Source organism: Parasteatoda tepidariorum, chromosome 9 (genome assembly GCF_043381705.1).
Source record: "Parasteatoda tepidariorum isolate YZ-2023 chromosome 9, CAS_Ptep_4.0, whole genome shotgun sequence".
Lineage (NCBI taxonomy): Eukaryota > Metazoa > Arthropoda > Arachnida > Araneae > Theridiidae > Parasteatoda > Parasteatoda tepidariorum.
The window spans coordinates 13697471-13714454 of NC_092212.1; the positions used below are offsets into that span (position 1 = coordinate 13697471).

General features: G+C 27.5%; 1 protein-coding gene across 2 annotated transcripts in view; it reads right to left on the minus strand.

Annotated features, from left to right (window-relative positions):
• LOC107444441 (calcium-independent phospholipase A2 VIA) overlaps positions 1–16984 on the minus strand; it is a 47155-nt gene that overhangs the window by 15741 nt on the left and 14430 nt on the right. For both annotated transcript variants that reach the window (XM_071185984.1, XM_071185985.1), the window contains exons 3-10: positions 16364–16582; positions 14376–14553; positions 11806–12002; positions 10435–10531; positions 9453–9635; positions 6649–6910; positions 3958–4218; positions 573–723 (exon numbers count right to left, since the gene is read on the minus strand). In XM_071185984.1, coding sequence (XP_071042085.1) covers positions 573–723; positions 3958–4218; positions 6649–6910; positions 9453–9635; positions 10435–10531; positions 11806–12002; positions 14376–14553; positions 16364–16582 — 1548 coding nt within the window. The remainder of the gene's footprint in view (positions 1–572; positions 724–3957; positions 4219–6648; positions 6911–9452; positions 9636–10434; positions 10532–11805; positions 12003–14375; positions 14554–16363; positions 16583–16984) is intronic.

The following is a 16984-nucleotide window of genomic DNA, read 5'->3' on the forward strand; positions in this document are numbered from 1 at the left end:
CTAAATTCATTTTAAATCAATGTGACAGGATTGGTATACACTGTTCTATACGATTTAAAAACCTTTTTAAATAATTATATAGCATTTGTAAACTGATTTGGCATTATTTGCTGAATTACTATGAATGAATGACACAGTGACATAGGACTGTTAATTTTGCATAAATATGGAAGTAAATATACAGTTTCGAACAATTTTTACATAGCCAAATAAAATATAATCGCAATTTTGGAGTACAAAATAAATTACTATTAGTAAAGCTGATTGCAAGATGTAGGTCTTTTATTATTTTATACATCTATTTTATTTAATTATCTATCATCTATTTTGCTTACATTACAATTGCGAAAATTAGTGAAGTTTAGTTATGTAAAAAAACATAAAAATATATATAAATATTTTTTAAGAGGCTGCCTAATTTAAAATGTAAACAAGCATAGATTAAAATATAAATAAGAAATAACATCAGAATAATTGTACGCACATCAAGTCTAAAATAAATATTTAAAATTTCTTTAAAAAATAAATTTATATCCGAAGAAAAGACAAACATCATTTAAGAAATATTTTACCGTGGCTTTTCTATATCACCCATCACTGTTGATTCACCTAATTCATTTTTCAAAAACGTTTCTAATAAATCTGCATCATAAGGTCTGACACCAACAAACACTTTGTCTTTAAGTCGAAAATACAGACATCTGCAGTCTTTCATGGATTTTCCTGTTGCAATAAAGCAAGAGAAAAGTATACTTCATTAAAAAAATAAGAGAAAACTATATGATCGGTGCTCAATATAACAATACTTTTTGTCCTAACGAAGGCCATTATAGCAGAAATGCACAAAAATAGTATAAATATTTACTTGTACCGTATTTTTCTGCGAAAGCGCCGCTTCGTCGCAAGCGCCGCACCTCGATAAAAATGAAAATTTTTTGAAAAAAGTTATAGTAAGCGCCGCAATGGTGCTAAGCCGCGCATATCAGCATCCATTTAGAAGAGACCTTTAAATTACCATTTAGAGTATCTGTATAATAAAAAATTAAATTTTTTTATGCATTTCATAAAGCAAAGTTTTAATTTCTAAATTATAATAAAAAATTTCTTTTTCAGCAAAAAAAAAAGTTTTCTCTTTCAGCAAAAAAAAAGAGAAAACAACAAAACTATATAAAATAAAGTTGTTCTTACCAGTTGGCACCGCGCCAAAAAACAGAAGAACAGCAAATAAATATTTGTATGTTCAGTAGCTGAATTAAGGCTGAACTGATTACAGAAATCCGTAAAACAATGTAAGAAGAAAAATAAAATAAAAATTTATTAAAAGAAAGATTTTAAAATTTATTACCGTTAAGAATTTGAGGAAAAACTAATACATAATAACGAAACAGCTAATAATAACGAAATAACTAATAATAACAAGAATAAGAAATAACTAAGCAGGCCCCAAAAAAATTCTGAAGGAATGAGCGAAGGGGAGATAAGTTTCACTTTCACAATCTTTGAGGGTGGAATTTTAGTGAGTAGAATGATGCCCTCTCCTTCAACAGAAATAACCCAATGTGACTCAACTTAGAAAGAGAGAAGAAAATGTTTAAAAGAGAGGTGTACCCCACCTCCTCCACGTGTCATTTCTATTGGAGCTGCTTAGGAGGAATCAATCAGTTACATTTTAAAGGGGTTGGGGAAAAGAAAAGGGTATGGGACCCCTAATCCAGCATCTCAAAATTAGGCACTTAATCTGATCTAATCTTTTTCGTTTTTTTTATTTTTAAGAAATTTATATTGATAAGACAAAAAAAAAATCAGTTATTTTCTTTTTATTTTGAATTTTATTCTGTTGAAGTAACTTACTTTATTTTATCTTTTAAAAATAAAAAAGAAGCTTGAAAAGAAAAAAAAAAATCTGTATCAAAGGAAACATCTGTTTCTAAAGCAGTTAAAAATAAAGTGAGAAGTAAAAACACCTGCATTTCCAATGAACAAAATAAAGAAATGGAAGTTGGAAAAAACTGATCAATCAATCTTGACAGCTCTGCTTGTGCTTTACTGATTTGCCCTCAAATTTCCCTCCTCTCTTTGACCATAAATTGGCCACACCCAGTTGACATTGAAATTACCATGTGGACAATAAAATGAATTTATTCCTTTTGCGGTTTTTTATTCGATTCATAAATTTTTTTTATTTTACCGCTTTTTATTTTTTTTTTGTTAATTGTTGCTTGCTTGTTTTTTTTTTATCGTTATTAGTATTTAGCTTGTTTTTTGTTATTATTCATTGTTAGTTTCTTAGCATTAGTTGTTTAAAAAAAATTTTTTTTGTAGTTCCCTGCTAGTTTTTTTTTTTTTTTTNTTTTTTTTTTTTTTTTTTTTTTTTTTTTTTTTTTTTTTTTTTTTTTGCGAGGTAAGCGTCTTTTGTTAAACAAAATGTTATCTAAAAGAAAAAACGAGAACTATAATCTCGCTCCAAAAAAGAAACGATTATTTCTTCTTCATAGGATTCTGAGTATTTCTTCTTGATTATATTATATAGATTATTATTTTGATTAGTAAAATTTCTCTTAAGATGGGCCAGTTTTAAATTCACCCCATCATAATCTACGATCGAAACTTGACTAAATTTATTGGTTTTTCTGAAATTAACAGTGGAATTGAATTATAGTAATATTTGGGGGCCATATTGGAATTTCCGAAAGAGATCCGAAGTTCGGCATTTCGTCAGTCCCGTGAGTGTCGGATTTAGGGTCCTATTCTTCCTTTTCTGTTCGCTTAAATTACAATTGCCAAGGCGCTAAATAGATTTCTATCTTGCGATTTTTCCTTAAGCTGGGGGTCGATACAAGATGCATACCTTTTAAATTTTCTCCTTATGCGATGCTTTTTTTAAATTATTATTTCGTTTATTTATTTTCTTACAGGCTGCTGCCAAAAGTTTGCTAAGAATTGGCGATGTTCTGCAGTAGATCGCGATACGGGCGAATATTTCGTCGACTTCGTTATTAATTTTTTTTAATAGTCTTTTTCTCAGAAAATTGTTTCATCTTGAATAACTTTCCTTGACAAATTTTTTTGCTACAAAAAAATATTTCGACGGAAGCGCCGCTGCATCGCAAGCGCCGCATGTAGGAAAAAAAACAACTTTTTTTTTTATAGCGCCGCGGCTCTTCCGCCGAAAAATACGGTAACTAAAATATATTACACCAATTTTGAAAAAATAAATGCTATACTTGAATAAAAATTAGGAGTATAACTTGTTTAAAGTTAAGATACATGCAAAAGTAATAATGAAAATAATACACAATAGGTGTAAAATGTGTTAGAAAATAATAAGCTGATTTCGGAAAACTATATTTAAGAAACAAGCAGTCAGGTAACAAAGTCTAAGCAAAAACAAATTCTGGCAGATAAGATCTGACTACAATTACATTTAACAATTCATCCATAGTGACAAACATGTTACAAAATAGGTGAATAAAATTTTAAAACGAGAATAGTATGATTGATACGTTTTTTGTTCCCATGGGAAAAAAATGCATGTTTTTATTTTTTTATATATCCTACGCCAACCTAGGCATGTCTACTATAAGTTTAGAGTTGTATATAGAACACAATTCCTTTGCAATACAGCTCTGACATTGCCCCATTGGGTTTTAATTTACTTCAAAGTTCATAAATATGTTTAAATGGTAAAACTTTCAGTAATAACGATGACTTAGGTGGAGTGTTTTGTTTGTAAATATCAAAGTTCTACGAGAGCAGGATCATGAAAAAAAATAGGAAATAGTCGTCAGACAGAATGGAAGATATTTGACCGATTAAGGTTCAGTTCTTTTATAGAAAAAATTTCAAGCTAAAAAACAAAATTACTTTCTGGCTAACACAATAAATTGTAGTTTAAGGTTACAAGCTAATGAAACATAGATGTTAATGCGAAAGCAATAAAGTCTTCTTTTAACTTACCAGTGGCTAAAACCAAGGCTAAGATACCTCCAGTACTTGTACCAGCCACAAGGTCAAAAAAATTAGCAATGGGTTGTCCTAATATTCTCTCCAATTCATCCAACATTTGAATGAGAACCATTCCTCGAATGCCCCCGCCATCTAGCGAAAGTACTCTGAGGTTTCTAGAATGATTCTCTTGGCAGTCCATTTTGCTAGGACTTGAGACAGTACTTTGGAAATTAGGAACCACTCCATTTGAAAGCAGGATTTCTTCAAACACTTAAATGGACAAACATACGTGATGTTAGATTCAAAAATCATTAAAAAAAATATCAAACACAATTAAGATTTGAAATTTAATTTTAGCAAAGAAACAGCATTTTCTACTTTATTATCACAAATTAAAGCTTTCTAGAACTTAATCTTTTAAATGTTTGTAACTGTACATAGATTGTCTGCATTAATTCACTAACCTTACTTTTAAATAGAGATTGAACGAAGCTTTGGCTTTGCCAAATCATGAGCTGTGATTTGGCCGGAAACAATTTAAATTGTGATTATTTTTTATACAATTATTATTACATAAAAAGTTCTTTTCCGTAATGCACATAATAGAGCTTAGTAGAAATTTATAATTTAAAATTTTGCGTGCATTAGTATTGAACGTTGGAACCATAAAATAATAGTATACTCTATTTCATTTGAAAGTTGATAAAATTAACGTTTTTAAAATAAAGCTATTAAAATATTGCATGGAACATTCGTTAAACATTTTTAGCTCTGAAAATTATGAAAACAATAGTGTCGTTATTTTTATTATTTAGTATTCTTACTCACATAATAATAAATCATTAAAACTTTTTTTTGAAAAATTAAAAATGTTGGACATTTTGAACTGCATATATAAGATTTTTATGAATTCAATTTAATTGAATTTTTGTTAATGATTATTGCTACGGATTTTCACACAATTTTATAAATCTCAATATGACATTATTAGGGCAAGCAAATTATAGAAATAACTTTTGATGTTCTTTATTTGAACAAATCTCATCATAAATCCAAGTTACTTATTGCTTTTTCAGAAGTTATTGCTAAGGATATCCATGTGGCTTTTAAAATCAATTTTTTTCAAATACTTTTTAACAATTTTAGGTTTTGTTAATCAATGCTTTTTTATGCACTTTATTTGTACAAACTTAATCACAAATGATTTTTGTTTTTTCAGCAGTTCTTGTTAAGATTTCCATTTGGTTTTTTATATTTCGATGTTATTAACATAATATTATTACCAACTATGAGTATCGAACTACTCATTTAAATAACTACTTTTCGCCATGCTTTATTTGAGCGGATTTCATCATAAATACAAGTTATTTTTCAAAGGTTATTTTGGCAGCTATTGCTATGCATTTCCACATAAAACTCCCTGAATTTTTAATGGACTATTATTACTACATTCAAATTTTTGAATCACATATTTAAATCACTGCTTGTCATGTTTTAATTTGCGAATATTTAATAAATTTTTTTTCGGAAGTTATTGCTACACATTTCAATATTGTTTTTAAAATTTTGATTTTTTAACACACTATTATTATGCAAGGAATTGTGCATTCAAGCCAATTGTCGACGTCTTTATTTGGGCTGATTTTATCGAAAACCTAAATTATTTTTTAGTAGTTATTTTCCTGCTATTGCTACATGATTCTGAAATCCCGATGGATAGTTTTAATGTGCCATTAAAAAAACTCTTCCTTTTTTTTTAAAGTGAAAAAGAATAAAAGCAGTTCCATTATGCAAAGGACAATATAACAAAAATAAATAAATAAAAATTTAATAGCCTCACTCAATTAACAAATTTCTTATTAACTATTTTAGAAATAAAATAAGAAAAATTGTAGTTTTAAAGTATTTTAAAGTTACAATAAAAAAGTTTATTAAAATTTTAATACAGTTTTTATTTTAACTTGTCACATAAAAATTAAAATATCAGTCACGAGAGCTTTTACTCTATTTGTTACTTTCTATATGCCCTCAATTCAATTGTCCTTTCAATGTTTTGTGTTAATTTAAATAATTAATTTTTTAAAATAAATTTTAAAAACAAATCCAATTATTGCTAATAGAAGAAGGATTTCAAAATAAAAATATGATGTTTTACTTACGTTCCTTTTTATGTAATGTCTGTCACAGTTAATGTTTTTATTCAAAATAAAAAAATATGTATAATTTTCATCCCTTTTTCTTAGATGCATAATCATATTAAGTAATTGAAAAATATCCCATATAGTTTTAAAAAAATATTAAATATTTATGAACAGAAAAAAAAGTTTTAAAATAAGAAAACCTTTCAAAATGTAACGTCAATCACCATGCAATTGCTCACAATATTGGCTAAATGAGTTTTTTTTATTATCCGCTAAATTAATTACACCAGGTAAATGTTCTTTGGTTACAGAAAAAGACTAGAGAATAACAAAAAATAATTGCAAAAAAGAGTAAGTTAATGATATCAAAAAACTGTGCTCTATTCTATTTTCCCCTAAGGAATTTATATTTTTTCCTGTTTCCTTAAATTCCCTTTTTTTTCCTAAATTATCCTTAACCATATAGCACCATGCTGTTCGAAATGAGTGAAATATTTTTTCTCTGCCTTGTTTTATTTTGTGCAAAATATAATAATAAAGACTGGAGTTGGATATTCACTTGTTTCAGTCATTTTCGAAAAAGCACAGTTTTCCGGTGGAATCCCATTAAATTGTCCATTAATGTTGCAACCATCATTGCATGAATGCATGGGAGCAGAACAGCGACTTGCTCCAATGATGTGTAAAGCGTAAAGAATTTCCCCAAGGGCACACTTCTTTTCAGTGGCAGCTATATGACGAGGTGATTCACTATGATTGTTTAGTAAGTCTACATCAGCATCAAATGCAATAAAAGTTTGGACTAGCGACAAATCTCCACTCTGAAAGGGAAAATGATCCAATTTTGACATTTAATTACAACAGAAATAATAATGTCAAGAACTGTAATGCAAGTACTAAAGTCTTACATACCTTACATTTTAGTAACATTTTTAAAGTCTTTTTCTTTTTTTGGAGTTTATGAGATTTTAACCCTTTGACTACTAACGGGACTCATTTGTCTCAACAAGTGTTTAAAAATTACTAATGGACATATGTATCCCATCATTAAGTACGGCCAGGACATATATGTCCCAGCCTCTAATTTGATAACCGCTTCTCAGAAAAATGCCAAATACTAAATTTGCCTTATTTGTGACCTATTTTGTCCTTTCGAACAGTAAACAGGACAAAAAAATCATTTCTTAAAATTCGTAGTCAAAGGGTTAAAATATAACTGAACTTCGTAACAACCAAGTACAAAGAGGGCGAAAATCTTTTTGTTTTGACCAATAAAACAACAAAAGGTATTGGAGGATGATTAAAAGAAATCGTTGAGGTAAGGATATCAAAGAATTTCAGTGATATCTGTAGAGAAATATTTCATGGTCATTTTAAATTAATAAGTATTTTTATGTAAAGAGACACAATTCTCAGAATGATGCAGATATACACATGACAGCAGTGTATGCACAGTGCCCCCCCAAAAATTGAACCACTCTGAATAACATAACTTAAGATCTAATGATTGGATCTTCACGTTCTAGGACTCAATTTTAATGGCTCGAGGGGTTGACCTCAAATATGCTAATTAGTAAGCACATACAATATAAGTTACAAAATCGGGTACAAAAACGTACTTTCTCTGAATAAACATATCTTTTTTCGACGAATTCAGATTTCTGATACCTAAAGTATAGGGAGTAGCCGTTAACTGGAAATTTGGTCCCCGTAGTTTGATCAAGAGAGTGGTCTAAAGTTTCGACTCGTTAATGTTAATTTTACTTTTAGCATATTTCACTAAATTCTGAGAACTTTTCAAGCGAATTTAAATTTTTTTTTCTCACGCAATTATAAAATTCGTTTATTAAAAGAAAATGCGATGCAAAAAATACATTTGAGTAAATATTTGTTATTATTATTTCTAAGAATGTTCGAAAAAAATTTGAATCGTTAAGTATACAGTTTTTTTTTTGCATAGAATATAATTTTACATGGCAAAATACAAAATGAAAGAAAATTCATCACTTTGTGCAATATATTTCACTAATAAACAAATATGGTTAAAAAAGGTTTTTGTAACAGTGGGAATAACTAGGTCCAATGCACTTCTTAGACAGTACATAGCTTCTAGATGTTAGGCAAATTATGTGTTATTTTTGCATTTTTCCTCTTCATGCAGGATAGTTCTGCACAAAGGCAAATGTTTGATCCAGGAGTTCCCTTGTCTTTTGGATTGGGTTCAAAATTACAAAACCACGAAGTTGAATATTGGTAATCGTAAACTCAAAGTTGGGACAGGTATGTAATGTCATAAAAATATATGCAGAATAATATATGTAATTAAAGGAGAGAAATAAAGTTTCAAATTGAAATTCTTGTTCATAAGGGAATTTTTTTTTCTATTTTAGGTGTATTTCTAGCAACTTTTAAGGGCATTTCCAAGGATTTTTTTGGGTAATCAAAATTCGAGCTCTACTAATATGCAATATGTTTTAATAACATTAAATAACATGTAACATTAAATAACATGTTAAGATTTAATAACATGTTTTAATAACATTAACATTTTAATAAATGTTTTAATAACATTAACTCAATAACATTTTTGATAATTTTATATTTATTTCAATTTTTGCAATTATTAATAAATTGATGTCTTGTAATCTTTATATCAAACCTTTGAATTTTAAATTATTAATGATTCTTTTTAAACTATTATTTATAATGAAACTACCTACCAATGACGAATTTCACACTTTTATAGTAACTTATTTAAGGAAAAACTATGTTCTTAGTTGAATCGCAATATTAGATTATAAAATCACTTGAATATGAATTGCGATATTGGATTTTAAGAACGTAAAAATCAAATCACGATACTGGATTTTTAAATCATATAAATACGAATGGCGATGCACAATTTATTAGATTGTGTGAATATGAATGAATCACAATGCGTGACTTTTAAATAATGTATAAATATAAAAATCGATGTTTGATTTAACAAATGCGTGAATACGAATCATGATAGTAGATTTTTAAAAACACTTTTAAGAAAAACATCTATATTTCAAATTATAAGTATTTTTATTTCAAAAATCTACTCATTTGAGTCTTTTGTTTAATATTATTATTAACAGCATTGGTTTCCTTTTGGAATTAGAAGCTTACTTTTTAATGCTGTTTTTATCTGAATATATTTACAGACAAATTGTAGAGCAAATATTTTCACAAAAATAAAGCAGAAAATATGAATAGGAAGCTGTATATATGCATTTAAATTTAAAATTTTACCAAATCCGGCACATTAAGTTTCAGACTATTTTTTAATAGGAATTACTGCAAATTTGCAGTAATTTTAACCATGGAATTTTCACTTACTTTTACTGCCAAATGCAGAGGTGTGTTACCCTCTGAGTTTTGAATATTTGCATCTGCTTGATGACTTAATAGCATGACAGCACAAGACAAACGATTTCGTCTAACCATCACATGAAGAGCAGTGTCACCTTGAAAATTTTTAGCATTTACGTTGCATCCATGTTCAATCAACACTTCAGTGAGCTGTTAATAAAAAATCCTTCTTAACTTTGATCGTAGTAGTTTCCAAACATTAATTTGATTTTTTGTTATGTTTTTGAAAAATGAGGTTCAAATTTAAGCAATACCAGGGGTCTGTTCAGACATTTTGTAAAAGGTCCGTTTTTGTAAAATTGTGAAAAAATTACTCATAATTTGCAAATATAAAATAAATGTCAAGCCACATTCTTTCAACCAGGGTCTGCGCTTTTGTGAATTTGTGCAAATAGGGTCCGTTATTGCAAAAAAACTTTTTCAATGAGTTTTTAAATTGTAAAGACATACGAGATTATGCTCAACACTGTAAAATTATAATTAAAAAAATTAAATTTTAAAAAATGAACAGCAATTGCAGCTACTAAATTAGCGATGCAACATACAAATATTTGGTATTTAGCCTATACTGCTGAACGCAGAATATTCATCAGACAAGTAAAGGAAGAAGCATCTGCCGAAGACAAAATTTAGTTCGTTTACATCTGTCTCCCCCCCCCCTTCCTGGGAAGGGTTTATTTGATAACAAAACAAGGAAGATAAACAAATTTTTGAAGTGTTCGATTAATAGATAAATTACTTTGTGAAGGGTTTATTTTTAAGTTAAAATATTTTGTGAAGGGTTTATTTTTAAGTTAAAATATTTTGTGAAGGGTCCGTTTTTATGAAAAGATATTTTGTGAAGAGTCCGTTAATGGACCCTAATTTCTTCTAAACAGATCCCTAAATACTAAATTGTAATATTTATGATTTGAAATATAATTTGCTATTAAAGTTATATAATAAATACCTCAGGTGTTTTGGCCCAATGAAGAGGTGTTCCACCACCTTTTATATCACTGTTGAAAAATCTATTACTATAAGTGTCTAACACTTCTTTCATTGATCTAAAAACAACATAGACAAGGCTTATTACATTTCAGCAAACTTAATTTTCAGACAGTAGAATTAAATAAAATTTTTTTCATTTTTTAAAAATACACTTTAAAAAATTCATTTTATAATAAGTAAATTTTTTTAAAATACAATTGAAATAGAAATATTATTAAAAATAGATCACAACAAAACATTTAAAAAATATATTAATGCACAAAAAATTGTTTTATAACAATTCATAATACATGCAAATGTATGTCTTAAATTAATAAAAATGGAAAAGAAATGGATTCTTATTAACTTCTAAAAAACAGGCCTAAAATAAACAACTCGCAAGCCCAAGTCATTTTCTTTAAATAAATCGTTCACACCTCATACCTTACCTTAACTGCAGGTGTTCAGATATTTCTATATTCTTATATCTTTTGTAGTAGATACATAGAATAATTTATTTAAAAAAAAACCATCTTATAAAAAAGAGAATCTGAATTTATCATTAAATAGTTTTTTTTATTTTATTAAATTTTTCTTTTTATACTCACTGTTGGAACTTTTAAGATTCAGAAGCATATTTCCAATGCTAAAACAAAATGTTTCTTTGAAGAATATGTTTTACATCAAGGAATTTTTATTACCTTTATATTTTTTCAAAAAATATAAATATGAAAACTAATTTTTACAAATGTATAGGTATAAAAAGGACGCCTCAAAATTTCACTTTGTTCTTGATGTGAATTTAAAAAAAGAAAAATAAAAAAAATTTATAAGATTTTTAAAAATGCAGCATTTTCTTACACAACATAATTATGTAATTTTGCCAATTTAAACTAATTCACACAGCAATATGTTTACAATACATTTAAAAACTATAAAAATAAATAAATAATCTCATATTATAATACTCTGTGAATATCTAAATCAATGATTTCTATTTAAAAACATCAGTTGATTTAAACCAACAAACCCTAAGAAATATTTAAAGTAAAATTAAATTTACAACTGTATCATTAAGATCATATTTACAAAATAGCACTATATGAACTTTATTTCATAGAGAAAAATCTTTTCTTTTCTGTCCTTTAAACTTTTATATTCCTTTGATTAATCTCCTAGTACAATGAGTATGCATATTTTTAGCATAATTGATAAACATATAAATGGTTTACAAGGAAAACATAGCTTGTATTAAATATCAAAATTCTTCGGAAAAAAATTAAAAGAATAATGTTAAAAAGAAACTTTTTTTTGCTTTGAATAATAATAATAATTAAAAAAAAAGAGTTACCTAGAAGGAGAATCACAATTGGAAGAAAATTTTTTGTCAGGAAAATTCACGCCACAGCAGAGGTTAACATCTACTCCAGCTTTTAGAAACTCCATCACACAATCCGTTTTATCAGCCATGCATGCCAAATGAAATGGTGTACAACCTTTGGTATTGAACGTATTTATAACACTATGAACAGGTTTCTTGGTCAAAGCCTTAAATAAAGATTAATTCTATGAAAAAAAAATATTTTTTCAATGAATATTACATTTTTAAAGCTGTTTTTCTTATTATAAACTTTTTAAAAAACTAAATTATTTATATATAATGTGATAAGTAATTAAAAAAAAAAACTAGATTTGTTTAAAAAAATTGTTTTGCAGTTTATTTGCAACTAACACAGAACTAAATTTTCATTTTTAAATAATAATAAAAAATACCGAATAAAGGCTAAACTAAACTTATATATATATATTAATGAAAATTATAATGTTCTCACAAGGAAACTTGTACATTACTTAAAAAGTAGTAAATGCCTTTTAAATTATATATTTTAGCCGATTTGTTGTCACTTTTACAATCGTTACAGGATGGGGCTTTAAATTTTTTTTATTATTATATATTTATTATCTATTATTATTATAAAAAAAAAAACTTTAATAACAGTATGATACTTTAATATTTTTAGATTTATTCTTGCAAGTAAACATATCGTTCTGTTGTTTATTGTTCTATATAAGTCTTATTTGCAAAGCAAATGTGAATTTTAAAGAAATTTCTTATTTTTTAAATTTATAAATAGGATTTTATTATTAAAAAACAATTATTTAAAAAGTCAAACATTGTTAACAAAAGTATTAAGCGACGAGCGGCAATTGTTTTATTGACTTTTCTTAAAGAAACAAATAGTGGAATACAGAAACAATTTAATTTAGACTAAACAAAACTGAAAAGATTAATATTAACCAAACTTATGCTTAAGTATTACTTTTTGACATAAAATGAATTTTTTAGTGATTTGAAAACCTTTTTTTTCTTCAAATATTAAATGTGATTCTGTAAACATAAAACTGCAAACAGAGAGTCAAATATAGTTTTTAAATTAAATGCAATTCTATAAATAATGCATACATTTAATTGCAGAAATATTGAAATTTATAATAATAAATTTCAATACATTTAACTGTAGAATATAATTAAGTATTTAGAAGGGTTTAATAAAGTTAATATGTGGCCCTGATTCCTAGATAATGGAAATGAATGATATCCATGTTCACACCATAGTATACATTATAGAGAAGTAATAGTTGTTAAATTCAAATGATTGCACAGTTACACAACTAGTTATAATAAACACTACCTTAACATTATTTTAAATTAGTGCTATTATAATTTATGTTTTTTATGTAAATATTTTACTTCACAAAATTCTATTGATTTTTAGAAAATTGGTGATCATTTACATATTTTCCAAAAAAATAATAACGATTTTATACAAATTGTTACCATTGCAATTAAATTAAACATTTGTACATTAGATAATTACAGAGTATCTGCTAAATCTAGAGTTTTTAAATCCATGCCTTCTACTACCAAATTTAATTTTAATGCAACTATATATTAAACCAGGAGTCTCCTGGACCTATGGCATCACACATTTCTAGATCAGGCTCTGCATGTGAATACAAATTGCGATATAGGATTTTCGAATTGTGTGACATTAGTAAGGACTCCAATAGCCAAATATCCATGATGAACTGGGAATTTCCATGAATTTTTAGTATTTATTAAAGAAAATCATGACTTTCCATGACAAATTTTAATGACTTTCCAGGTGTGCAGATACCTTGTAATTATTAAATTAGAAACAGAAATGTAATATGTATAAGATTCTTTTATTCAATACTATATAGACTAACACAGCGTTCCCCAACCTTTTTATTGCCACAAACCTGACAACGATTGATAATTTTACCGCGGCCCGCTGGGGGGTGGGGGGCATTGATTGTTTAGATTTTAAACTATTTTGATTTATTAATTTTAATTTAATTGTATTTAAACACGCCTTCAAAATAAAATACAGTTAAACCAAAAAATAAAGATAAATTGATTTAACATTTTAACTTACTAGAACGTTAAATCAATGAGAACCCTGAGCTTGTTTCTTTGCAATGATACAGTTCCATCTGGGGGTAATCGGAGACAATGATACATTACAAACATTAAAAAATTCATGTCACTACCTTCGGGGGCCCCTTTTCTAAATAAATAAAATTTAATTGGAACACAGATATTTTTAATTTGGGGTATAAACCTAGGAATTTAAATTCAGTTTCAATGAAATGGGCGACCCAGTACCATTTGACACACAGACGGTCCGCGGACTGGGGGTTGGGGAACACTGGACTAACAGATATAATTCTAATATAATCATTCCGAATTGAAATACTAATTTTTATAAGAAATGAAAGTACTTTTTATCTAAAATGAATTGCTTAAATTTTCTTATATATTTCTTTAAAAAAAATTTGTATTATAACATTTACTTTCATAACATAGTTAAGACCAAAAAAAAAAAACTAACTAACTTGAATGATGTCTTTGGTTGTTGTAGCTGCATAATGAAATACTGTTTCACCATTCATGTCTGTTTTATCCATTAAAACATCTAAATCCATCAATGCTACAACAGAGCCTAATTGTTGTGCCTTGACAGCTACATGTAGAGGCGTCATTAACATGTCTTCACAAATAATATTCACTTGGCTGAAATGAAAAGTGTTATTCATTAGGATGCAGAGTTCTTCATTGCACATACAGACTTGTATTTTATGCATTAAACTTTTGTTTACACCTCAACAATTTCAGCAGGAGTGAATTCCTTGCAAAAAATTTCTTACAATTATTACTTCTTTTCCTGATGATAAGGATAATTTCTTAGATAATCAGGCCATAATTGTAGAAAGAGTGACAATGATCCCTTACAGGTGTTTTGAATTTCGGAAATTAATTGTTATCACTCTAAGACAACAGTCAATAATTGCAGCAGCAGTTGAAAGCCATTTTGCGATTCAAAATATAATAAAATCAAAAAAGCCTGTTTTGGAGCAATTGGAGGCACCTTTTTCAGAACACTAAAAAAGGTGCCACTTGTGACATGAACTTTGAAAATGCAATCAAATGGTAGGGGAAAAAAATAAATGAATAAAAAAAAATATATATATATATAAACTTCATTAATTTTACTAAAATATTTTGCTTTTTTTAGAAACCTTATTCTAATTGAACTGAAACAAGAAATTTTTTCTTGAAATAAAGTATTATAACGTTTTTCGGTAAAATATTCAGCCAATAATTTTCTTGTGTTTCTACAGGGAACTACCAAGATGACTGACACATTTCAAATTTGAATAGTATGCAAATGAAGTAACTTATATTTATCTTGAAGGGGGGGGGGACTAAAAAAGAGAACACTTTAGGCCACTAACACTCCGAAAAACAATTCTCCGACGTTCCTGGTTGATTTTATTGCATTTTCCCGATTTTGGCAGGCGTACAATTTATTATTAATTTTCCAGTTATGCTTCATTCATATGTAAAAAAACTATATTACTAACACTTATATTTGCTTTTAAAGTTGAAAATAAACAATTTCTTTTTTTAAATAAATTATTACAAGACCATTTTTTTTGAGGGGGAGGGGAATAGTGGACTTGAAGGTACTTTAAAGTTAAATTGATTTGTTTGCTTTTACTTTTTGTACATTTCAATTAAATTTCCTAACATTTCCTTGGTTTTTCCAAATTGAAAACATTCCCTAATTTTTCCTTGATCTAGGACCATCCTGTATAGTAAATAGCTCACAATAAAGAATTCAAAAACTCAAATAAATTCCCTCCTTGCAATTTTTTCAGATTGATAAACTTCACTAACTTTTTTCTGCTTAACTGCCAATCTGTATCAGTGAATTCTGTACCAGCCTGTGTAATGAATAGTTCATAAAAAATTATACAATACAATTATAGGATGAGTTTAGCACCTCTGAACAAGTACTTTAAACTTTAAAATTCCCTAACTTTTCCTTAATCTACGACAACCCTGTATAATAAATAGCTCACAAAAAGATGAAAAAAATTCACCAAGTGAACTATAATATACTTCTTGTCTCCGATTATTTTTTCATTAGATAGATAAACTTTGACTTTTTTCAACTTAACTGCCACCCTGTATCAGTACACTCAGTGCCACTCTATATAATAAATAGTCCATAAAAAGAAGAGGGAAAAAAAAAATTCCTAAGCTCAAATATCTCTCTCTGATTTTTTCAGATAGATAAACTTTATTGACTTTTTTCTACTTAACTGCCACCCTGTATCAGTGAACTCAGTGTCACCCTTCATAATAAATAGTCCATAAAAAGAAGAGGGAAAAAAATTCACAACCTCAAATGTATTTCTTCTCTCTGATTTTTTCAGATAGATAAACTTCATTCACTTTTTTCTACTTAACTGCCACCCTGTATAATAAATAGTCCATAAAAAAATTATACAATACAATTATAGGATGAGTTTAGTACCTCTGAACAACAGTATTCTTGAAACATTCAACATAACCTAGGTGAGCAGCAATATGAGCAACACACCAAGATGGCTTCTCTTTTATCAGTTGAGAAACAATCTGTAGAGTGAACTTATTTGTTCCTATTTCTGGCACACACTGTATAAGTAATGGCAACTTTTCACGGAATTGGCAAAATAATAATTGGCTACTGACTTCATCACTTGCTCGGTAAAGACTAAAACAAAACAATGACATTCATTTTTATGACTATATAACAAATTTTAAATGAATTTTGTTAATAAATCAATAGCCATGCATTGTCATAATATACAACAGTCACTAAACACCACTGTTAAAACATTGACATTAGTACTAAAATAATTCAGTAATATTTCTCATCTTTTAACTAATCTTTGTAACCATACAATATGAGGTTTTTTTTTTTTTTTTGAAAGATATTAAACTTTATATCTAACTCTGAAAATAGAACATTAATACAATAATTATTACAGCAATTAAAATCTTGTAGAATCATAAAATCATGGAACTTTTTTAAGTCTATTTTTAAATTATATAAACATTAGTAAAATTACTCAAAATATTTAAAGATTATATATACAGTAGGGAACCGATTATC